Below are 26585 nucleotides of genomic sequence, written 5' to 3' on the forward strand. Positions count from 1 at the left end.
TCGGGCCCGAAATTCTCATGGCTTAAATATTAAGAATGTTTTCGGGACCTCGCAGTCACCCGAGACTTTTCGGGTGACTTTCTGGCTTTAGCAAAACTTCGAAAATAGCCCTATTGAGCGAAATCATTCGGAATATGAACCAAGAGGAAGTTCAAACTGTTCTAAAACATGAAAGCGGTTCTCAAAAAGGAAAACAAGGAAATTTTGGGCAAAAATAATGCAAAATAAAGTTTTCGGCCCCGAGAATTCTCGGGTGTTTCGAGAAAGGGGCGCCAGGCCCCATTTCCCTTTATGCCTTCCCCCCCCCCTACTCAAAACAAAGTTTGTTCCTGCGGGAGCTTGGGCACTAGACATGGCGGATGTTTGTGACTTGTGGTGTGAAAAGTCACCTGGAAAAACTCTTCAACGAAACGCGAAACATCTCACCTTTTTAACATGTGGTCATCATTATAACGGCCACATCACTACTCTTTTGTTATCATGCTATGTCCACTTTGTTTGCAAGATGTAGGTGAAGTAAACGAGCTAGAATTCCACTACCTCGCAAGCTGCCCCGAATATAAGAAGGGTCAGTTTACAAACAAAACTTCTCTTACTACGTCGTAAATCTGGCTTGAAGTGTATGTTTATTCTAAGAATTTAATGGCATGTGTCTGTTCTGATGATCTTCTTGTTTTTAAACAGGGGGGAGAACAAGTGAAGATATAGATAATGATGTTTTGGTTCGTTTTCGTTGGGCTACGATGCGACAATGCACACCAAAGCAAGTTCACTTCATAAGTTCTTTGGTAAGTTTTGTAATATCTAACGCAGAACACCTATTGTTTTGATTAATTTTGTCTAAAATAATTTTTAATTGCACAAATTCTAATCAAGTTTTGTTCTTGTCGTGTATTGCTCTGGCTACAAATACTACATTGTACTTTAAGCAGCCGTTTCACTTTCACTTTTGTGTTTGTTTACATACGTTTCGCGGTTGGTGGGTTTCGATAGTGATCTCTGTCATTCAGCTGTACCTACGGTACCGCTATTAATGATAAAGCACCATGATTCACCACTCAATCTCCATGAAGATGAGCTATATAATAGCCTTTCTACGGCAAAAAAAGCTTTCATCAAGCTTAAATAATTCAAACTTCAAGGCTCATGTGTAATTACTTCGTGGAAATTGTTCAGTTACAGAATACAAAATTTCCGCATCTGTGCTTTTTCTAGATAAACAAGAGAGGTTGTTGGAAAGAGGATACGAAATTAAGAAACACAGATGTTGGGAGTTGAAATATTTTATTTTTCTTGGGGGAATCAAATTTTGGGCTCCCTTACTCACAGGGTGGGGGGTTTTTCAGGGTAAAAGTGATTGGGATGCTTGTCAGGAAATTAAAAAACATACCCCTTAATAAAAATATCTGCACACCAAAATATACCCAGAAGCTAAATTATTCCTAAAAATACCAAAACACAGATTTAAGGACCCTTGTAAAACAATATCTTAAGGGGGTATGATACCCAAGACAACAAAAATTTTAAGCAAAAGACTTAGCAGTTTTATTATTTCACATATCATTAACCTCATTTAGACTAATCACTCGATACCAATTTTGGCAGTTACTGTTGCTATGTAACCAAGCCACACCCAAAATACATGATTTTAATGCTCTTACGGTAACAGCTCTAGCTCTGAAACTATAATTGGAACACAAACCAAACTAAGGATACTCATTGCTAATACCTCAAACTATGTAATGAACCTAAAATTGCTATATAGTTGACATAAATGGAAAATTATCAAGTAAACAAACAAAAAGCTTATAATTTTAACCAGCATTCTTTGGTAAAAAGCCTTCATATTACTAAGCATTGTAAAAATTTCAAGGTTTTTGAGGTTCATTACACTACTACACTATCAATAATTATTCCTGCCAAATTTCATGCAATAATATTAAAAACACAGGAACTAGTGAGTGTTACGCTGAGCCATACATTAACAGAATTTATTCTTGGGTATCATACCCCCTTAAATGACAAATTGTCAAGAAGTTTTATTTAGAAGTCGGAAGTATTAAAACGTAGAAAGTTTCGGGTTGTCACACCTCTCTCTGCAAAATCCTAAAAATACTATTTCTAAAAGAAAAGTCTAATTTCTCACAGATACCCCCTAAAAATGACCCCAGGCCCGATTTTAACCCCTAAAAAATACATTGAGAATCCCTATTAGGCCAGCATGGGAAGAACCCCCACCCAAGTTGAACCCCTAATGGCACAATTAACCTTGTTTTTGGCTTAATGTGGGTGATTCAACTTGAATAAAGGGGTAATATTTCTATATAGAATGGTTAATTCAAAGTTGAATTATTCAGCATTTCTGAAAATGATTGGGTTATAACATTTGCATAAGTGTGTTTTGTGTAAGACACATCTAGATTTTGGAAGTGAATCTAAGGTGAGATGATATGCTGTTTTATACTTGGTTCTCTTATGTGTTTCCCTTCAGGCAGGATCTGTGGCTCTTCGATGGAATGCTGTTGAGGGCATGTTTGAGTCTTCATTGCAATATGTCCCTCTTGGGTCCCACATGGGTCAACTTGCTGTAGGAGATGATTTACTGCCAACTAGTGAAATTTTGATCACCCCTCATAGTGATGTGGTCTATATATTTACTGGTAAGCTTTCCTATAAGCTGAGTCTCAAGGCATTATGGGTTGAGTCCAGGAGTTCCAAAGGCGCTTGGGGTTGGGGGGTGGGGGGCTTAAACAATTCATTGTAATTCGTTGATTTCCTTATATTTCTGGTTATTTTTTAAACCAAATATCACCCCAATATCCATCTCTGGCATTCTTTTTTTATGAACAAAACACACCTTCAATATATCTCCAGGGGGGGAGGGGTACTGTGGGGGTACCCTAAAAGATAGGGGGTACCCTAAAAGATACTTAAGTGGGCGTGGTTAGGCATGAATTTACCCTCTAAAAGATGCCTCAAACAAGGGAAGACGTTTTAACTGTCTTTCATGAGCTATAAGTCATGACATGACAGAAAAACATGACATAACGCTTCAAATAAGCTCAATTCAGATCTAATAAGGCAGAAAAAGTGAGTTATAGCAAACAAAATATGAAATGCGACTTTTTTTTTTAATTGGTGCAACTTTGAGCTTTTCGTCCCTGAGCTCATACATAGTGCAAGGATGATCAAGGAAAAAAATATCTTAAAAAGCAAAAATCTGGGTATGTGCATTTTGGCCTTACGTTATTTGTGTTTCAAAAGTCAGTATAATTGTGTTTTCGTTCTCTATCTCGAATCGTGCATTTTCCAGGTTTTTCCGTCATGTCGTTCTAGTTGCCACACCCTGATTTAAACACATTTTACAGCTGATGAGCCGGAGAACTCAGACCATTCAGTAACTTCAAATCCTCCCATGGATGAAAATGTGAAATACATGCAGCAGAATGGTGATGATGATAAGGACATTCATGGTGATGATGAGAGTTGCCATGATGCTGTTGGTAAACCAAATGAAGCGGCTGACCTAAGCCCATTATACAAAGAGCTGCTTCACTATCAGGTAAGCAGCTGTATGGGTGTGCCAAATTGCGACTACGTCCAGCCATTAGAATTGATAGCTGTGGCTACTGTAGATAGTTCCACACATCCAAAAACCAGGTGGGGTGGGACCTCAGGCTCTGCAGAGGTTCTACCCAGTAAGAGTGTGTTGTGTCAAGAATAGCAATTTGAGTCAAATGCAAATATCCAGCAATTACAGTACATATTGGTTTCAAACAAGAATATTGTTTCAAACAAGAATATTGTTGCAATCTTTGGTGTTTGGCCTTTCATGATTTGAAAGAATTATAAGAATTGCCTTAAAACTGTTTGTATCAGTGCAGCAAAAATGGCTAAATACTCGATAAGCAAATTGCAAACGATTTAGCCGCGCGCGGCAGTCATGTGTACTTGTTCATTTATTTGGTACCCCTAAAGAATTACCGGCTTTGATTTCTTGACTATCGATTGCAAATCTATCAAAACAGGTTTAATTTTTTTGATAATAAAGTGTAAAAACATGACTTGCGTTCCTTGGAGAATTGCCGTCTCTCCCAATGGGGGCGGTGGATCAGCAAACCTGTTGTCAGCGGTAAACTGTTTATAAAATATTGCTGATTTCTTTGGGAAGCAATGGTGATTCTGCAAAGTCGTAAAAGTACATACCAAACGGCATTTATTATACCCTTCAAACCGCTCAAACCAGGGGGGGGGGGGGGGGGCAGGAGATGCATCTGCACTTCTCCTCAACAACGGCGGAAGGCCCACTTTCGGCTCACTATAGATGTCATATTTGTAGACAAATCTTTAAAGCAAAAGCGAATAAGACAAAAAAGGCATTTTCGATGATTCTGGTATGTTATACATCAGTTAAACTTGACTTCAAATCCGATATCAAACGTCCCGTGGAGATACTGCAATGGCATAAGAATAAAACGTTTTTGTTCTTTCGGGGTGGTCAGATTTTTATCAGAAGACTTTAAACTTCTCCTTGATGACAAGGAGAGACTTAACAATCAAATGTGTTGCGGAAGCAGTACAGTTTTGGGGCCGCCAGTGCATTGACTTGCGGAAAGAGGGAGAGTCCAGTGTCACAACAGCAAAGACGAGAAGCAAAAAAAAAAAAAAGAAACAGAGCAATACTAGACCAAGCACAGCAGCGCAAGCTCTGAAGGACTGTGATATTGAAATTAATATTGGTCAGAAGATAAAAAATCAGAAGTATATAGACCCACATACACCACGGGTATTCAATACAGTAACCAAAAAGTCAGAATACTGTAATAATTTTACTATATAGTCAAACAATATTTTAATAATAGGCAAAGTATGTAAAATAAAACGGTTACGATCATATGATATTTAAATGGTAACAATAAACCATCTAACATATACGATTTTTGACAATACAATACTTTATTTGATAATAAAAGAAAAATATCAGTCTTGTTCTGAGTTGCTACATGATATGCGCGCTGAGTGGTCTACCACAGTTGCATCATGGTTCACGCGGCTCTAACTTTATCACCGCGGGGGCTGGAGGATTTGCGCCAAATCCCACTTTGTTGCTATTTCCCTCGCGTGTTATCATGTGGTGGATATGTGAAAACAGATCTTGGAAAGCTTCTTTAGCCTTCTGCCTCATCTCCGGTAGGAGGACCAAGTAAATAAGAGGATTAACCATGCAGTTAACCAAGATGATGACCAATCCCACGGTGCGATTTGTGTACTCATCTGCGATGGTCGTGTCGATGAAGTTTCCGACAATGAGAGACGTATACACAAAGGTAAACAGATATGGACAGAAGAACGCAAGAATGACCGACGCCGCCATGTAACTGAGCTTGTAGTGCCTCAATGTAGATGTAATGGAGCTTGACGGCTGACCAGGGCAGGTCTGACGACGCTTGCGGTGCAAGTACATCAGAACGCGAATACTCGTGACCACCAGGGTAAGGGCTGGAATGAAGATGCCCACAATGGTGATGGCGAGGTTGAGTGCCCGAGAGAGGGGGTCTTCGGCCACTGTGCATAGCCGCGTGTACTGATCGGTGCCGATGGGGTATATCTTCAAGACACTGGTACACCCGGGGTGTACGACGGCAAGTGTAGCGCCCACGAACCAGGCCACCACCACCATCCTCTTGCATGCCATCCTGCTTGGCGCCTCGTGTGGGTAGTAGATGATCAGATACCTCTCCACCCCCAGCACTACCATGTTGGTGATGGTAACGGCGATTGGCACGGCCTGGAAATACCTGTGGACACGGCACACTAGATCACTTGACAGGAAATCAGTGGTGAGCTCTGCCAGTAGGAGTGGAATGGTCACCAGTGCGGACATGAGGTCGGACATGGCCAGGCTCCGGACAAAGTACTTGGTGGTAAGACGGCCCTGCAGTCTGGTGGTGATGATTGGTTTTGGCCTGTCCAGGTAGAGTACCAGTGTGTTGCCGCATACGGAACAGACGGCTACAAAGACCATGATGGAGCCAAACACCCACCTCAGACCGTACGGGACGGACGTCCACACGTAGCGAAGGTGGTGCAGGGGGGCGTGCGTCGCTTCCATCACCCGACCCTTTCGCCATGCGCAAGTGGTCCAGTTTTATTTATCTGAGGAATTGAAAAGACATTGTAAAATGTTGTTGATACGAGGTGGAGTGATTCTCCTCTTTGACGGTAAAAATACAGATCAATGCGTATAGGGTAAGCTTAATTGTAACTAAATAACTGCAATATCTGTATTATTCCTCAGAATTTACTTTAAGCGCCCAAAATGATGGTTTGGTCACATATTAAGTATCTCAGTTAGATTTGAACATTTTCTGACGAGCATCACTCTCTATGTAAATAGGCCCGTACCCAGAAAAGGACGCTCAGGACCCCCTCCCCCACTAGAGTATAGGTCCCCTTCAGAGCCACAACAAAAACTAACGAAAATGATTTTTAGAGGGTTTGTTAGTAACAAAGTGAACATTGTGATATTATTTATTTTGGGCTCCCTGTGGCGCGTTATCATCCCATTTTGTATTGTTTATTTGTGTGTGAACTAAACATATGTACGGTTAACTAACAGGAAACAAAGTATACCCCCAAAAAACCCTAATTTGAGCGCACTTTGTTAAGAAAGACCATAAAGACGTATGAATTATGATAGGATAAAATGAAAAATCCTATAGATTACTCCAAATTCCCTTTTACATGTGTATATTTTGGTAATCAATTTTAATCTATTCAAGAACTAGGCAAAATCCCATTGTTCTGTACTGGTTCGAATCTTCCCCCACATAGCGTTTTATTTGTACTAAAACATAACGCGCGATACAGGCCCGTAGCCAGAATTTTAAGCGTGGTTTCGTCTCCATATTTGTTAGCCTAGTCCGAGTACCAGGCGATTTTATTTGTTAAATGTCGGAAAGGAAAAATAAAACGCCTGACACAAATACTAGACTCGACACCTGCCGCCCCTTTTCAGGTCACTGTCAAAATACGTCGGCTGTCAGTTGTCCCAATGAATCACGTGGTGGCACAATCAAATGCACAAATTAAATTGTGAACATTATTTATGTAAAGCAAAATTGTAATACAGTGGTGTTATATATAAGGGTAATAATTTTAGTAACGACGCACTGCAGGAAAACGCCAAGATAGTTCACGGCGCCAGAGATTGAAAAATTTACGCATGACTGCAGATCCACCCATCACCAAATTACTAGAGGTTATTCACATTAATAATTAACGAAACAGGTTTTTTTGTCTAAATAGACAAACCACTACTTGAACACAAATTGTGTAGTTCCAGAAAATATCCGTACCCCCCATTGAGGGGATTGGAAATTCCGGGGGGGTAGGTGCTTAAACGCCCAGGAATTTCCATAGGGGAGGAAGGGGGGGTGGGGGGTAAAATGCCCTTTTTCCTTAACAGTTACTGTATTTTTTTTACAGGGGGTTGGAAATTCCAGAGGGATGGGGGCTCTGACCCCCTCAATAGGCGGGTGGGGGGGGGGGGGGTTGGATATTTTCTGGAACTACATTAAGTTGCATTCTCTATGCCGACGACTTAGTTATCCTATCAAAATCAGCAAAGGGCCTGCAAGAATATCTGAACAGCCTCGAAGAATATTGCAAAGCATCCGAACTATCCATCAATCTAGATAAAACAAAAGTAATGATTTTTAATAACACCGGGAAAACTATGAATAATTACCGAATCTTTTACGAAACTTATAAAATAGAAAATGTCAAAAGTTATAAGTACCTTGGACTCCATTTTTGCCCTTATGGCAATTTTAATTTGGCTAAGGAGGAGCTCAAAAAAGTAACATTAAAAGCGATGTTCAAGTTAAGAAAAGAAATGGGAGAGCACTTCAGACAAGATATCAAACTAACTCTCCGCCTTTTTGACACCTTGATACAACCAATCCTACTTTATGGAAGCGAAATATGGGGAGCGGACTACAAGGGAAAGTTAGAAAAAGATCCAATAGAAATGGTCCACACCAAGTTTCTAAAATGGCTTCTCGGCGTAAACCGATAGTGTAGCTCGAACGCGTGTAGGGCTGAATTAGGACGATTCCCTCTCAGAACAAAGGCAAAGTGTAGAGCGATCAAACTTTGGCTTAAACTTTCAAACAACAATGGGAATAACGAAAAACTCTCCCGCAAAGCATTCGCTACCATATCTAATTATGAAAACAAGAACTTTTGGCATAGAAAAATTAAACAAATACTAGACCTTGCGGGTAGGAGCGATATTTGGCTGACTGACACAAACACTCCCGAAGCAACTTACAGTTTTCTTCAACAAAGGCTTTATGACATTGAACAACAGACATGGCTTAGCTCTATTCAAAATGACAAGAGAAAAGACCAAGAACAAAAGAACAAATTGCGTACGCTCAGAAAGTTTAAACTGTCCCACAATTTAGAAGATTATCTAACGGACGTAAAAAATATTGACCATAGGATTGCCCTTACTAAATTGAGGCTAAGCAATCATAAGCTAGCAATTGAAACTGGAAGGTATGAAAAGCCATATAAAAAACCTAACGAAAGAAAATGCTTAGTATGCCAGACAGGTAAAGTGGAGGATGAAGAGCATTTTCTGTTAGAATGTCCGGCCTATAAAGATGATCGGGATAATTTACTGGATTTCCTTAAAACGCATGCAGGTATCAATGTTAGACACCATGCCAACAAAGAAAATAACTTCGTCAGAATTATGGGATTGAGCCGGAATGAAAACGTGAATCGGCGCTTAGCGAAACATATTTTTGAATGTATGAAGGCAAGAAATGTGAAGCTTGATGATTACGTACGGTGACGTCACCTAATCATTCGAAACAAGAAAAAAATGCAAAAGGCAAAGTAAGAAAAACATATTATTTGTGGATTTACGCCGATGTAAATGTATAAAACTAGTAGATCGAAAAATTATTCCCATGAGAAATAAAAACACGCATTGGCCGGCCTGAGCAAGATATTTGAACATTCTAATAAGGACGAATCAAAGCGCGCTTTTTATTAGCATTGTTTTCTATTAGCATTGTTTCCCAGTGGTCCCAAAATGTGGGACTCGAACATGAAAATTTACAGAATTTGTATCAGGCCCTCTTTTTATCGCTTCCCGTAATTTATTATATACATACTGAGAAATACACACTAGAAACATATTCAGTAAATATTCGTTCGTTCACTGGTCTTTCTCATCTTCACGATGTTTTTTCACCGTGAAGAAAAGTCGTTCGCGGTTCTGATTAGTATTTGTTTCACTGCAATTGAATGGCTTCAATTCCAACGCGGGTAGACGGGTAGCTTTGCATGTCACTTTTGTTATTGAGCTCCATTGAGCGAGAGAATGAAATTTTACTGTGAATTCGTTCAAACTGTGAAGCGTTCAAAATGGAAGACAATACAGTAGATTTGCTACTCTCAATGATACTGTAGATGATTATTTAGAAAGTCTTGAAAACAAGAATACAAAGGGGAAAAACTGAGCGAGATGTAAGGCTGTTAAAACGCTTTCTAACATCAGTCTCGTGCAGTCTCGACATTAGCGAGACAGATTCATTTCAATGTAAGTTTCTGTCTGTCTTCAACTGAACCGTTGAACAGCACAAACCTCGGAGCCACTGCAGCCAAGTCTAAAAAAATGTTATGTAATAAGCTTATTATAAATTTCTTAGTATGTTTATTATAAACAAAATACTGCATGGAAAGTGCAGTGCAGTGCAATTTTTGCAAAAATTATCTAATGATAGGAGAAATTATCTCTCAAAAACAGCAGAGAGCTGAAGCAGAAAACGCACCTTCCTTTTTACGACTGTTTTCACCGGCGTAGCCAGAATTTTCAACAGGAGGGGGCCCAAAAGGGACTTTTAAGGCATTTTCTCCTGTATTTTAAATGTCTAATTTACTGTATATTTGGCTGCTAAAAGGGGGGGAGCTAGGCCACCCTTTTATACTCTGCCCTTGGTTTTTCGACAGGTGTTTTAGTTTATTTGTTCGGATGGAGAGCTTCAGCATGAAAAACGAGAAAAAGAGGTCGAATTTTTGTCTTCATGTTAGACCCTAAAGAGTCCTTTAAGATCCCCAACCTAAGATTTCAACCCAAGAAGAAACTGATACTTTTTATAAAAATTCTGACAATCTCAAAGCAAAGGTCTTCAAAACCGTTTGAACGATTATCACTACTATGATAGGTTAGTTCTAAGAAATTTCAGGTTCTAGGATCACCGCGGTCTTTATATCTGCAGTCAAACCAAAAACACACTATGGGCGCAGGGTGATACGGAACTATTTCCACGTCCTCCGGGAAGCACGAAAAACAAAAAAGCAATGTAAATCGAAGAAATCGCATCAAGTCAGAAAAAAACCCATACATATTAACCGACATTCTTTCTTCTAAGCATTCGTATAAAAATAAGTACATTTTTGTTAAAGAAGGTATTGTTTTCATCTGACTTTCCTGACGCGGGTCAGTTCACTGGGCACTAAACGCCGCTCACTTTAGCAACAATTATGAAAATCGCTTCGAAATAATGATACTTTCTGAACATACCATTGGGTGAAATAAGCTGGATTTATATCTCAGGAAAGGTTAATAGTTTTGTATCATATTCAGGTAGCTTTGGGTTGTTCAAATCTACAATATTCGAGGCAAAAAGATACAAATGCTAAGTGATACGGAACTAGGATTGCTACGGAACTGGTCATCGTACTGTAGCGTTTGACCCTCGCACGCACACAAAAATGGGGTGTTCGCGTGATTACAAGTGTTAAGGATCATACGGTGTGGCCCTCAGTAAAAAAAAAAAAAAAAGAACTAGTACAACTTGCCTTAACCAGGAGGAGGCAAAGACCTCTTTCTTCATGGAAACCTTCAGTCGTGAACTAAACCTTAGCAATACTTATCCCACTTAACCTTATCCCATTAGGTTTGTTAATATAATCGAACAATCACCATTCCACTTTACTCAAAAGACAAGGAAATCTCCTATTTCTATTTATGGTTTCATTATTTTTCTGATTCCGATTGGAACTCATTGATGGATAAGAAGAAACGGAACTGATGCTGAACCAATTTTTCTTGTTTTTCCTTGTGGCGAATGAAGCTCATTCAAGGGAGATTTTCCTGTTAGAAAATTGCCTTTTTCTTTGTTATTTGCTTAACTAGCGTTTCAAATCTGTTCTCAAATTGGAGAAAATATATAAATATAATTAAACAAACATTAGAATGTTGTGATTTTAGAAATTATAGTTTAAGAAGAAAAAACATCATTTAGTAAAACCTAGTACTGAGCAGTGGAAGCCACCTTGATAACATAACGATCAACATGCCCTGATCCTGGCAAAATGAAAGCATGTATGGAGAAAAATCTCGATATAATCTTATCCGGTATAATGATAATTTCAGCATAACGTTAACAATTTCGTGCACAAAGTGTGAAATCTCGACACTATAACGATTTTTCAATTTTCAAGTGCAATTTTTAATGGTGTAAATTGGGTCTACGCGATCACAATATACTCCTACACAATGCACACGTCAACCCGTCAATACTCCCTGTCCTCCTCTTGTCTGTTGTCTTCATAAAGCTGTTTCTACAGACCCATGGGGGTACAGGAGGTGCGATTGCACCCTCCCCACACCCTCCTCCACTTCCGTTTCGCTATAGATGTAATATTCATAGACAAAAACTATAAAGCATAAGCAATATAGAAAAAAAAATGCATTTTCGATAACTCTTAACTCATAAGTTAAACTTGACTTTGTTGTAGTACTACATATCCTTTACTGTTACTGGGTGTATATACTTCGGAATTTGTATCTTTTGACCAACATATATTCATTTCAATATCACAGTCCTTCAGAGCGGTTTTTATGCCATTGTAATATCACCACGGGACGTTTGATATCGGTGTGCTAAAAATTTAAGAGAAAAGCTTTATCCGTAACCCAATAGTTTTATTTTTCCTCTCCGCTCCCCCGCCTTCCCGGGAGAAAAAGGGGGGGGGGGGGGGCTTGGTAGGTCCACTTCCGGATTTCGCAACTCCCCCCTCCAAGAAAATCCCTAGGTACGGGCCTGCATATTATTTTTTAGTCGAACGTATCCCTGGTAGGGTGGACTTTTAGGGGATCGAAGGCTAGTAACGGGGCTAACACGGTCAGTGGACCAGGGGACATCTTGCGTTTGCCATCTAAAGCAATTTTTGTTAAACAAAACAGAACTTTTGTTTAACAATTCAATGCGTGCGTCTGTCCTTTTATAGATCGTTTCTTACTACTTACCCCCCCCCCCCCCCCCCCCCCTTCACTGTATCCGTCACCTTTTGAGGGGCGTTCGCACTACTTTTCGAATATCATTGTTTGGGCTGGCTATGTAATTCACAGTTCCTCCTCCCTTCAAAAACTGTGTTAAATGAACAAAACAAGGAAAGTGTGCGGCTGTTCGAAGATTCAACTGGAACTACAACTTTCTTTTTCCTTATAACAGTAATTGTTCGATAAAATTTCCAACTATTTCCAGTTGGAAATAGCAAGAACACTCGTGGATTTGAGGTTGGAGGGAAGGGTTGGCAGTGCTTTCTGTCAAGCTTAACGTATCCACATTCAAGAGAAGTTCTTTAGTAAATATATCTTATCGTCTGTGGAGGATTTAAAGTGAAAGAATACATTTCTACGATCAATTCGAGTTGAGAACGACGTAACAATTTGGACTAAATTATTTCACAAAATTGTTGGTCAAAACTCAGAGAATGTCTTCTTTGGAGGTTCTGTATTTCTGGAGGATTAAAAGCGTTGTGTGGAAATACAAAATGGAGTTTATTGAATGATCACGAACGAACGAAATCTTCACGAACATCGACGAAAGTCAAAAGCGAAACCTCGCCTCGTGCAACCGTAAGCCCTATTAAAGAAAGCTGGAAAATCTATTGAGGAAAAAAATAAACAAAATACCCCTGGGTTTCCGAGGATACCTCGGCCTTGGTATTTCACGATACGGACCTCCCAGCTGGTAAATAACATATCTCTCTCTCTCATGACTTTCACTTTGCCCTGTACAAATGTATTTATTTCTTTTTTTATCTTTCCGTGAATCTAGGGGGTCGTTACATAAAGAAGGGTTCTAATTAAACTAATTTATATGCACGTTACGGTTTCTTCTGACTGGTGCCCGTGTAACACGGTTACCGTGACGACGGAATGGACTAAAGACTTGTGGTTTGTGGGGTGTTTAAAATTGACCGCATTGTATGGCTAGGGTAATTGATAACTGTCGCATGTTTTGCTCTGTGTGGGTGTTTAATGGGGGTATTTAGATAACCATCGTGTTAAAGAGAAACAGTCCTTGATCTGGGCTCAGCTTGTTTGGGACAATTTATGATATTTTACTCACTGCAAGTAACTTCTCTTGTTTTACCGCTTCTATTCCTCGTCAGCATTTTGGGTACGTATTTACTGGTTAACCAGATTCGTCATTGGGCACAACACACATGCATTTGCACTTTAATCGGTACATTTTTTCAACAATTTAATGTACAACTTTTTAAGATTATAAGAACCCTTTTCACATGACTCTAAACTTGGCATTTCCTTGAAAATTATATTTTAGAGTATACCTCTTCAACTTCCTCACTCAGAGGAACACTTAACTTGAACATTTTCAATAAGCGTTGGATGTTTTTATCCATATCCTTTTTTTGTTTTGAAACTGTTATTATGCATTTTTAAACTTGTACCTATTGAAATAAGTGAATTATAAAAACATCGCAGATAAACTGTTTTAATAGTGATATTCTTGTCGGTAAAGTAATTCAGTTACTAAAGAACAGCAGCCATATATTAAAATCATGTTTCAAAATTAAACGTGACCAAGTATTAAAAAAAAAAACACTACTGTACGCATAGATTATCAAATTGGGTTGAATCGTGTTAGACCCAATCGCAAAATGTCAAAAGAGTGATAAAAAAAGGCTTCTCTCAAAATTTCGGTTTTACGGTTTTAGAAAGTAAAATCTAAACTTAAAATGCGGATATAAATCTACTGAAATCTACGATAAATTAAAATTTTGAACGCTGCATAGGAAATCATCCCCATGTGTTAAAAAAACACAGCGCTCTGTTTTCACAAAGATTTCCAGCACAGTTCAATAATGTTTTAAAGAAATAAACGAAAGTCTGCCATTTATTTTACAGGCAGCGAGGAAAACGGCAATATCACATATATATTTATCTATTTCAAAATACGTCAGAGAAACGGCAAATGGCGATTGCGAATGGAACGAACAAAGGGGAACAATGTATTTTCTACAAAATGCATTTTGCAGTAATAGTTCGATTATCCATTAGATATAGTTAATGTATTGTTTTAGTATTTCTGTAATTGATTAATCATCTTTATCATATTTATTATCTTTATTAAAAAAAATTCACTGAGAAGGTTTTATTGTAAATCGCTGTATGTGAATAACACGTTTTGCACCGACAGGTGATCCCTCTTTAGTTCTTTGTTATCGGGAACTGAAAAAGATCACTTCCTCGGATGATTGCATTGCCTTGTATTGCCATTGCATTGTATTTATTTCTGTATAGGAATTGGAATATGATTTTATTTCCGAAATGATCGTTTCCTGTGGAATTCGCGCTTTCGCTTTCGCGAATCGATATTTGTAAGTTGAAAAACGTTACAAGAACGTTCTTAGCCAGCTGACGTGTTGCGCTTACATACCAGAGGGCTCCATGTAGATGGCACGACAACATGATGCTGTATGCCTATTGTTTATGGTATTGTATGTTTTATCGTGAAGATGGACCTAAAGGCAGAAAAAGATAAGTCCTCAACCCCCACAATAACAATCTATTTAATTCTTAGGTGAGTCACGGCGAGCCGTCCTGGGTACCAAGAAGCGGTGACAATTCTCCCGTCCCCTCCCCCGATGACTCGTTGTTATGGTCCATTCCACTGCCTGGCTTAGAAGACTCGGGTCTTTCGAGCCGAGAAACCGCTGACCAACATCTATACGAAGAGACTGCTGACCCCAAGCTATACAGAGAGACCACAGACTACCAGTTTGACCGAGAGACCGCTGACTACCACTCTTACCGAAAGACTGCTGACCAAGAGCTATACGGAAAGACAGCTGACCACCAGTCTGACCGAGAGCCCGCTAACCAAGAGTTATACAGAGAGACTGCTGACTACCGGTCTAGCGCTGTCCAGCAGGCTCACCGGGAAGGCTCCCCTGTTTCACGCCTCCCTGGTCATATCTCTCCAGTGCGAAGCCCAACGTATTCACGAGACCAAAGTAATGAGACCTCGCCTTTGAGTTCCCGGAGCAGCTCACCAACTCAAGATAATAGACTGTCTGTAGACCGAGAAGACTCATTTTCCGAGTACAGCTCTGGGTCTGAGGGGGAAGACCAGAATACCGCTGGTCAGAAATTGATTGATCAGAATGCGTGTCTTAGTCGACAGAGCAGGGAAAGCGGGCCAACCTCCTTGAAAACAGACAGAGACAAAATCATAGGGGCTGAGAGAGCCCTAGCAGAAGACCCATTGCCTGACGAGTCTTTCTCGCATAACGGAACGTTTTTAACATCAGATCTACAAATGGTGGAGAACACTTCAGTATGCAACAATGCCACCTCGCCTCGCTCAATCCACGGTATGTGGCGATTATATGGTAGCCTGCGTAGCAAGCGTTTCCTTGGAGTTTCAGCAGGAATAGAGAGCGAGCGAGGAATATGGCCGCGCGAAAAATGGGGCGAGCGCAAAAAAAAGAGAAGGGGGAGGGGGAGGGGGACGAAGGAAACGCTTGCCAGCACTCATTGTCTTTTTGGCAAACGCCTCCTGGGATAACCCGTCCAGACCATGTCACGCTTGAACGGTTTCGCCTCCAAGTGACAAACCTTGACAAGCGTGTATAATTCAAAACAGCTGTCAAACTTAGTTCCCCCAAAAACCTCCCTCCGATCTCATTTTGGGTTCATTGCAGGGTTTGCAGATTATAGATGCGAAATATAAATTGTTTTTCTTTTAATCAAAATTAGAATTACAAAGTTAGCAAATGCGACTTTCGATATCACATTGAGCGTGATTTGGGTTGTCATGTTTTGTTTATAAAAGCCAATTTCGAAGCGAACACACACATGCAGAGTTTACTATACTCGCCTAAACTAGGCGATCTCAACATCATTCTATATGCACGCGGCTCGGAAACCTACCGTAAATTTACATAGTCAATGAAAGAGCCAAACTGCAAGCTGGAAAAAAAAATTCCAATCCAACTCAAACGTCACTCTTCGCTCTTCGCTGTGAGCCAAAATGACAATGAGTGCTGGCAAGCGTTTCCTTCGTCCCCCTCCCCTTCTCTTTTTTTTGCGCTCGCCCCATTTTTCGCGCGGCCATATTCCTCGCTCGCTCTCTATTCCTGCTGAAACTCCACAGAAACGCTAGCTACGCAGGCTAATTATATGGTAGGTAAAGATATGTTATGGAAGGTATTGTAATGCAACGCTTTACAGGCCGTGTCATCCAGGCTCTCCTACTACTCGTCATCGGCGATCGTCCAACGTTGTTTTGGGAAAAGGTTATTTATGTTTATTAATTCGACTGTCAATATTCTGCGAACTCTCGTAGATAAATTCTAACTGCTAAACCTTTTTCTGGCTAACGTCATTTAAACGTAAGAAATAATATTTGCTGCTGTCTGATTGGTGTAGCGCCTTTCGGAGAGACCATTTCAGTGCTGGACTTTGAATGATGCTATATGGTTCGCAAACTTGGCACAGCAAGACAACACACTCAGGCGACATGACGGGAAAACCCTGAAAATGCGCACTACGAAGAGATGGAGAAAGAAGATACAATTCCTTACAATGGCCTTCAGTTCCTTGTATTCCGGACTGATTTTCCCTTTTCAAAACACAAATAACGTGAGGCCGAAATGCACATACCCAAATTTTGGCTTTTTAAGATAATTTTTTTCCTTGTTCATCTCAAGAGCTCAAATTTCAACGACACTTTACAAAAAGTCGCATCAATTAAAAAAAAAGTCGCATTTGATTTTTGTTTGATATTACTCACTAAGTACTTAAGGGAATTTTCCGCCTTATTTGATATGAAATGAGCGTATTGGAAACGTCAAGTCAAGTCACTTTTCCCGTCATGTCCATTCGGGCGTTATATAAGTATTGAAATACATATGCATTGTTCTGCATTAAATTGCTGAAACACTCTTTGTAGACCCAGTGCCCTCGCCACCACAGGGATCCCGTGGCAGTCGTGGGTCACATTCTCCTGCAAGGTAAGTCACAGAAATGTTGTTTAGATGATGATGATAAGTTAGATGATAAGTACTGGGTCCTTCACAAGGAGAGAATTAATGACTTGGGAGGGCCCCAAATCATTGCAGTTCAACACTTATCCATAACCACACTACGTAGAGGCATAAGTCCTTTTAACTCGACATTACAGCGAATTTCTTCGTCGCAAATCAATGTAATTGGCACTACAGTGGATCTAATTCGACACAAATCAATCTTGACACTACAAAGACAAAGCTCATTCGTCTCAAATCAATCTGTGCAACACTATTACGAATCTTATTCGACGTAAACCAAGCTACCTGACACTACGGATAATCTTTTTCGACGCAAAGTTATCTTGATACTACGACGACGAAGCCTATTCGCCGTAAAACAATCTTCTTTATGCTACGCTGAATTTAATTTAATGTAAATGAAACTACCTGACGAATGTTTATTCCATCTTCTCGACACTACGCCGAATCTTATTCGACGAAAGTGTTCTACTTAACGTAGGTAAATCTCATTCAAAGTTAGTACGACATTCAACTGACGTAATCCTCTCGGCATTAAGCGAATATTACCCGACTTGATTGCTTCACTGCAAAACGTAGCCATTAAGCGCATTTCCTTCACACTAGTACATCTTGACCTGTAAGATCTAAATGACTCTACAAAGCTTTAATATAACTTTGAAACCCGCTGATTTCCAAATTGTGCCAAGCGGACGTGCTAAGGTGAGTCTTTCATGTTGTGTTCCGTAGATCCCTGAGTGAGCGTGGAAGCCTTGCTGATGGCGAGGATCCAACACCAGTGGATTTTTGTAGTCTGCCGAGGAAGCTGTCTGCAAGTGGCACCGTGCTCGCTCCTCGCCCAACTTTGCCGTCAGGTAGATTGACAGAAGTCAACTTGATGAGGGAACTGCGCTTAGAAATGACGTGTATTTTTGGGTGGCGGCCTTGCGCGCTCCGACTTTTAGCGAAAAAATAACACAAGGCAATTTTTAAATCAATCGGCCAGGGCTTATTTTCATTAAAATATTTTTTTGTCGCTCACTAGCGTGATGGTGTCAGAAATTTCTGTGATAATTGTGGCTTGAATTTGCCACTCCAAGAGTAACGTGTTTTTTTTAGCAAGTCGCCTATTCCCTTGTTATGTGATATATATGTTTATATATTTGCTTTTGGAGTTGAGCGTACTCGAATATTGATTGCTGGTCTCACTGGTAATGACCCCAAGTAACAGCCAAATCCTAGTGTATAGACATTTGTCTCCCCCAATATCTGCATAGATCAAGGTCCTTTTGGCTGCAAGAGGAACCAGGGTCTTATACCGCGTCTCTCTCACCTCATGGCGGCTAAGATGCACTTAATTTCTAGGTATTACCCGCTAAGGATCTCCCGAGAACTCGATTCTCTAGTACTTGTTTATGTAATAGTGGAAGTGAAGATGTTGAACTATGGCATTTTTGTTTTACATGGCTGGACTATTAAAAAAATCTAACATGGCTAGGTGATGATGCTCAGTCCCCGCCAAATGGTCAAATACATAAAGCATCCCAGTCTACCGAACACAGCATCCACCCCGAACCCACCCCTTCAACGTCAAGAGAGGAATGCACTCGAGACGCCAGCCCGATGGGGTCACATAAAAGCCAAGTCAGTTCACCACAATGGGATAACGGCCCCGCCCTTTCGAATGGACACACCGCCGGTCTGATCCCCGCTGCACAGGATACGGTTGAGGGTCATTCTAGCGGTAATTCCTCTAAACGGTCTTCAGTAAGCGATTTGTCAGAGGGCCTAATACGGAATCCCAAATTCTCGCCTTACTCTATCGGACCTAGCAGCGCTAGTGGGGATTTAGCACGCTATCCTAGTCCGGCTGGGTCAGTTAATTCAAGTAGGCATTCTCTTGTGTCGAATGAGCAAGCTGGACGTTCTGATAGCAAAAAAAGACATTCTCCTATCCCCGCTGTCGATAACGTGAGGAGGAGTGCAGCATCCCCTGGTTCTGACACCTGCGATAGATCACTTAGTGGAAAAGAAATTGCGCCTTCTCCAACAGAAGTATCACAAGCCCCTTGTGGATCCCCGCGTCCTGTTTCTGCAGGTTCTAATTCGTTTCGGTTTACAGTATCGCAGAGTGGGCAAAGTCCGTCTGGATCCCCGCGTCCTGTTTCTGCAGGTTCTAAGTCACATCAGTCACCATCAGCATCTATAACAGAAAGAGCAAGAAGCGCCGTATCTCCTCGACTTCCCTCTGTAGCATCAGGCAAGATTAGCAGTGCACCTACGTCCCCTACCCCTAGGTCTACCGTTTCGGACAGAACGGGCAGTGCTACCTCGTCCCCTAGACCTGCATTAGCCCTTTCGGACAGGGCATCAGACAGATCTCACCCGCCGTCAAGTCCTCCCTATCACCTGCCTAGTATGGAGCTACCTGCAGGAGGCCACGAGGTGTCCGCCTTTCCTCCGAGCATCCCTCCATCTGCCCATAACTCTGTCAGTAGCAGCCAAAGTGTCCGTTCTACCCCACTTCTGGTGACAGGGGTCGTCTCGTTGAGTGATACCCTGCCGTTCGAGGTGCGGCGTTCTCATGAAGAGGGTGTGGCTCGTGTCATACCGGGGTCAGCAGTTGGCGAGTCCGGCAGATCGAGCCGCTCATCATCGGTAAGTAGTACTTTGTGTACTTTATCCAAATTAATACAACTATTGTATGCAACGTTGATATTCGTCAATTCATTAGACTAATATAAAGCTTTTTTTCCTTTATTTATCTCAGATTTTCCCATACATTCTGTTGATATCCCCCTCCCCAACCCCCCCCCCCCCCACCCCTTAACTATATTGCTTGCTTTATTTTGAACTTGCTTCTTTATTGAACTTGCAATGGACTTTTAATTTAAACCTTTAATAGAACATTACGACCGTAATCACCGTAAAGGTAATAAACTACAGCGATGCCAAAACCATACATTGTTGGCTTTTGATGGATAATCGTGCGATATTTTTCCTGCATTTAATGACAAATGTATAGGGTCCCTTGCTCATTTCGATCGAAGAACTGCCATTTGCTATTCACACTTTAAAATTTGATGGGGATAGCTATTTTATTTTTAACCTTCTTTCTTGTACATCTATCCTTATAATTGCATGTTGTATGAATAATTATTTATATTTGATTCAGAGCCCACCATCTGCGTACTCAGCGGAGCAAGAACGACCGACAACATCACGCCCCTGTCACACAAGCGCCACGGAATACTACCCTGATCGCCAAGCTCCGGGCCACCGTACGCCAGACAGACACACCCATAACAACCACGCCCCTGAAAGCTACCCTGCTGCCCAGCATACTCCTGAGCACCTTACCGACACTCGCAACACCCCTGACCACACCCATGTCGGTGACTCAGAAGGAACCTCCCCCCAGTACACCCTTACCAAAGTATCACCAGAAATGGAAGCCCTGGTGAGGGAGAGAGATGACTTAGCCAGAGAGCTTAGGCAGCGGACTGAGGCGTATGAGGCGGAGCTGCGGCGACTAAGGGCTCAGAATGACGACTTGAACCAGCAAGTGATCACCTTGCAGGTAAATACCAGGGATGCACCTCAAACACCCGAAAACTTGAACCAAACTTTATTTCCCTTAGATTTGTTTAACTGTATTTTTACCCCCCTAAACTCGATCCCTGGAACTCCTGATAACCGGGTACCTCCGTTACCCCAATTAAACTGAATTTTCTTTGCTGCATACATTTACGTATCCTACGTAATTCGATGAATTGTGCTGTCCAAATCAGCCTTTAGAAGTCTTCTGGATCCGCCAGTGCTATTTTCACTAATAGTTAGGTTTGTTATTTTCCTGCGAAAGAAAAATCCGCTTAAAATTTCTACAATTCTTACCAATTGGCACCGTTATCCACGTGTTATCCACAGTTATCCACCACTGTCAGTATGTTACGCCGCTATTTTCAACCTATAATCAAACTAGCTAAAGGAACTCACCTATTGCAGGCGTTGACTTTGGATGATACCGAGAGAGAACGCCTGCGTGACCTTGAAGAGACCGTGAGTGCGTTACGTGTCACGCTGCAAGAGAAAGAAGCGGAGATCACGCAACTCCAGCAGCGTTGTCAAGAGCTGGACAAGAGCAACCAAGAGCTACAGGACGAGGAGGCGAGCCTCAGGACCGTGAGCCAGCTTACCGTGCGCGACCTGAACACCATCAATCAACAGCTTCAGGCAGAGGTAAGTCACCATGGAAACAACGTCAATCAACAGCTTCAGTCAGAGGTAAGTTACCATGGAAACACCATCAATCAACAGCTTCAGGCAGAGGTAAGTTACCATGGAAACAACGTCAATCAACAGCGTCAGGCTGAGGTATGTTACCATAGCAAAAACGTCAATCAAAAGCTAAAGGCTTCTTTGTTTTACAATGGCAACAGCATTAATAAATCATAGGGATTTATGTTATCTTTCCTTTCCTGCTTTTGTTTTGCAAAATCATACAACATTGCGCTCACAAAGGATTGTCTGATGAAGGGGGTGAGGGAGGAATGCGCAGTCAAAAGGCATTTTATGAAAAAATGATAGTATTTGACTGACTGACTGACTTTTTGGCTGTCAGGTGCGCGCGCACCTCCCTAGGCACTTCTCTATCACTGGATGCCAATCATTGAGAAGAGTAACACCTCCTTTATTAAAAAATGTACATCAATCGACAAATTCATTTCTTTTTCCGCTCATAGATCACTGACGTCAGGCGAAAGTCTCGTGAATCATCGCCCCGTGGCACCAGCAGTTCAGATGAAATCTCCCAGCTGAGCAAGGCGCTTGGCGAAGTGGCGCGACTGAAGGAGGAAAAGCGGAGACTACAACACGAGTATGACAAGATAAAAAACGAACTGGAGACAACCAAAGCGCAGAATCTGCTGAGACAACTTCGGCTGAGCAAGGGTGACGAGACACGCCCTAAAGCGCTCCCGTCAGGGGTGGTGAGACACAACAAGACAAGTTCCTCAGGGGTGGGGAGCTCGCACTACTCCTGGTCAGACAACAACTACGACTCAGCATTCAAAGTTGGCTCCACAAATCCGCATGACTTCACGGATATATATAAGTCTCGTCACGTGACCTCGCATAGACTTTACCGGAGCTCACTCGGTGATGATTCTGATTATTCTGATAACTCGGATATTCTGGAAAGCCACCGACCGTATCGCGACCGCTTCCGAACACTAAGTTCAGAATCTTCGTCCTCTTCTCTACTGGATTACGATCCCGCTATATACCGGTCAGCGGCTTTCTCTGGTCGGGGAGAGCCTGACAAAAGAAGATATCGGAGCTATCAACGGGGTAAGTGATGAGTTCTTGTGATGCTTGTTTACCTATTTATTTGGTACTCTTGGAGCAATGCGGGTTTCGAAACGTGAATTTTTATTATATTATTTTTGAACCAGTAGTTTTGATGGATAAATAAACGACAGTTGAGTAAATTAATAAATAAATTAATCCCGTTTTTTTTTTATTATCCTCATGCACCGTGAGCCCTGTAGACAATGACAACCAAATGTCTCAATATGTATTATTTCATTTAAGGGATGGGCTCGCTGACGAATCTTTACGAAGCGTCTAACGCAAACAGTAAAGCATCTCACCAGAAATCAGCAACAACCATCCCTCGGCATGTAGAATTCGACACCAGTCTCTCCTCTTACACTTCGGACACCTCAGTAACCACTCCTTGCAAGAAAAACGGTATCGGGCGAAATACTGGTACCTTCTTCACCAAGCCCTTCGCGCCAAACTCCCCACAGGATATTCAACTGGGCATGCGTGTTCTGGTGACCCGGACTCGTGGCAACGTAGGAAGGGGCGTAGTCAAATACGTGGGCTCGTTACCAGACCGCACGGACACATACATCGGCGTAGAGCTGGACTCGGGAGGTGAGTTAATGTGATTTGCGTGACGCGTGGTTTAATAGGCTATGTGAATTAAATCCGTTTGAATTTAAATTTCATTGAAATTTAATCCATCCTACAATAAAATCGACTCGATTATATTTTTACGATATCAAAAAATCATTTTTTCAAAATGATGGGCGTTCATAACATTCAAAACAAAAACAAAACAACAGTGTCACGCAAGTCGGATTCACGCCGGACTTTAAAACAAAAGCCTAGATTTGGATGTAAATTCAATTTTAGTGCAAGGCAAGCTTTATAGAGAGCGTTATCATAAAAAAGCTATTAAACCATTTATACAATTTCTATTCATTCCAACTATCTTTATGCAAACTATTTTTTTGTTATTGTGTTCTAGAGGGAAAACATGATGGGTCATTTGGCGGAAAGAGGTTTTTTCGATGGTAAGAAATACTTTTTGGTCATATACGGATCAGATTTTTAGTATTTTTCTATTGTGGTATACAATAGATCCCTAGAGCTTTTGTCACGGCTAGTTGGTCTGATAAATATGATAGTGGTCTAATTTTATTTAAGTTATTATAGTTGTAATATTAATAAAATCAAAATGGTCTTTTTCAGTAAACCAAACAGAGGGATCTTCGTCAGTTACAATAAAGTCGTCATGTGCTATGGTTGAACACTATCTGCCGACTAAAACAATTGATGGTTCACTCTGTAAGCGATCCATTGTAAAATGTAGTCAAAGTATTAGAAGTATATGTATTCCGGAACTGATAGGACAACGGCAAACCTTTAATTTAAAGTACTTAAGATATGTGGGAAACTGTGGACGCTATTCAGTCATTTTAAGAAAGTAATAGAAGTATGTTTATTTCGGATGGGACACTGTACAGAAGCAAAGCTTTAGATTAAAGTAGCTAGAATGTAGTGGACACTGTGTACGCTGGCAAGGCTTGTCAAAAAGCGTTTAGAGTATATACCTATTTCAAAAAACGTTGTCAGTGCGAAACGGCAAATGGCGATTGGCAAATGGCAGTTCTAGGACCGAAAGGAACCATGGGTCTCATTCAATTTCTACTAATGCTGAAGAATGTGGATAAATCAAACAATTACCCATTAAAGATCATCAATGTATGTCTCTGACATTGCTAATTTAACACCTTTAATTTTACGAATGATTAGTACCCAGAAGCACCGTTCGGGCTTAGAACTGCCATTTACTATTTGCCATTCGCCATTTGCACTGACAACCTTTTTTGAAATAGGTGTATGGGACATTGTATAAAGCAACAAATGGCTTGTTAAAAAGTAGTTAGAATGTATGGAAGAGACCACAAGCAAGACCTGTTAAGTACTTTAGAGTATAGAGCTCAGTGTGTACAGAAACAAGGCTTGTTAGAAAGTAGTGTGACTAGAAAAACTACAGACAAGCTGTAGAATAAATAGGTGGTCTGCATGATGTATGGGTAGTCTACGCATGATCGATTCTGGCAAGTAAATTAACACAAGGTTTAAATGTTTCTGGTAAAACAGAGTACTCGATCTTTCCAGCATTAGCCCTTCTTCAGAGAAAAAAGGCAAAGGGATAAAGCTCTAAAAGCCAGCAAAACGACTTTGTTTTAATAAAGGCGTAAACATAGTGATTTTCATTAACCCGTGAAATAAAGTGTTAGTCAATGTGTAATAGTCAGGAAAACACAAAAGAGAATGGAATTAGATCGCAATAAAGCGTAATACGCTAAAGTGTAGTTCACGGGTTAATGAAAATCACTCTACCAATTAACCTTGTGTTAGTCTATTTCCTTCTTCGAAAGTTACAACAGTATAGGGAACACCGTACGTAAGCGATGATATGTTAAACAGTATGCTGGACAACAGGACAGAGCTAGAAACAGTGTTATTACCCCCGTATTTCACTGTACAGTGACGCCCCGCCCCCCATCCCTGTTATCAATCCTGCTGATTCTGCGGAAGCGGGGTTGCTATTATGAGTGATGGTGTGATGAGATGGTTTTTGCTTCTTATTTTTTAGTGTAAGGTGGAAAATCATTTTTTTATTTACTATAACAACTTACAAATGTATTTTAAATCCGCTGATGTTTGTTATTTTATACGCATGCATAATTCCAATGTACTAGTAAAACTTAATTAACTTATGACATTCTCGCTTGGGCAGTTTGGTGATTTGGTGGTGGCGCGTTGCGATGCTGTGGGCTGTGTCGGGATGGTGTGATTGAATCATGTGCGTCGTCGCATGTAGGGCAAAAGTGGTGTTTGGGATGTCAGTACATATTGGTTCTACAACCCACATTTGTGACACAAGCATGATATTGCTTACGGGATGGTCTGTGGTAGGGTAGAAATAGTGTTTGGTGTTGTGTGATGGTGTGACTTGTGGTGTGGTCGGATAAAAGTGGTAATTGGTGTTGTGAAATGGTGGGGTGTGTTGGAGTGGTGTGATGAACTGGCAGGATAATGAGTGAGGGTGGTTTGAGATAGGTGGAATTGTGTGAAGTGTTGTATGATGGGATGGTGTGAGGTGTGGTGGGATGGTGTGAGGTGTGGTGGGATGGTGTGAGGTGTGGTGGGATGGGGTGAGGTGTGGTGGGATAGTGTGAGGTGTGGTGGGATGGTGTGAGGTGTGGTGGGATGGGGTGAGGTAATGGTGGGATGGTGTGAGGTGTGGTGGAATGGTGTGAGATGGGATGGTGTGAGGTGTGGTGGAATGGTGTGAGGTATGGTGTAATGGTGTGAGGTGTGATGGGATGGTGTGAGGTGTGATGGGATGGTGTAAGGTGTGGTGGGATGGTGTAAGGGGTGGTGGGATGGTGTAAGGTGTGGTGGGATGGTGTAAGGGGTGGTTGGATGGTGTAAGGTGTGGTGGGATGGTGTAAGGTGTGGTGGGATGGTGTAAGGGGTGGTTGGATGGTGTAAGAGGTGATGGAATGGTGTGAGGTGTGATGGGATGGTGTGAGGTGTGGTGGAATGGTGTGAGGTATGGTGTAATGGTGTGAGGTGTGATGGGATGGTGTGAGGTGTGATGGGATGGTGTAAGGTGTGGTGGGATGGTGTAAGGGGTGGTGGGATGGTGTAAGGTGTGGTGGGATGGTGTAAGGGGTGGTTGGTTGGTGTAAGGTGTGGTGGGATGGTGTAAGGTGTGGTGGGATGGTGTAAGGGGTGGTTGGATGGTGTAAGAGGTGGTGGGATGGTGTGAGGTGTGGTGGAATGGTGTGAGGTGTGATGGGATGGTGTGAGGTGTGGTGGAATGGTGTGAGGTATGGTGTAATGGTGTGAGG

General features: G+C 41.4%; 1 protein-coding gene across 1 annotated transcript; it reads left to right on the plus strand.

The window, feature by feature from the left end:
- The first annotated feature begins 339 nt into the window (after positions 1-339).
- On the plus strand, positions 340-25445 carry LOC5501046 (signaling mucin HKR1). Its single transcript, XM_048721684.1, has 14 exons — positions 340-568; positions 685-788; positions 2492-2660; positions 3369-3562; positions 14919-15711; positions 17292-17352; positions 18118-18242; positions 18866-20025; positions 20543-20947; positions 21373-21606; positions 22110-22716; positions 22960-23307; positions 23684-23729; positions 23908-25445. Exons 1-14 carry the CDS (start codon positions 481-483, stop codon positions 23963-23965), a joined length of 4392 nt encoding a protein of 1463 aa, XP_048577641.1. The 5' UTR covers positions 340-480; the 3' UTR covers positions 23966-25445.
- Positions 25446-26585: the final 1140 nt, after the last annotated feature.

The sequence above is a fragment of the Nematostella vectensis genome, chromosome 14, assembly GCF_932526225.1.
Source record: "Nematostella vectensis chromosome 14, jaNemVect1.1, whole genome shotgun sequence".
NCBI classification, from domain to species: domain Eukaryota; kingdom Metazoa; phylum Cnidaria; class Anthozoa; order Actiniaria; family Edwardsiidae; genus Nematostella; species Nematostella vectensis.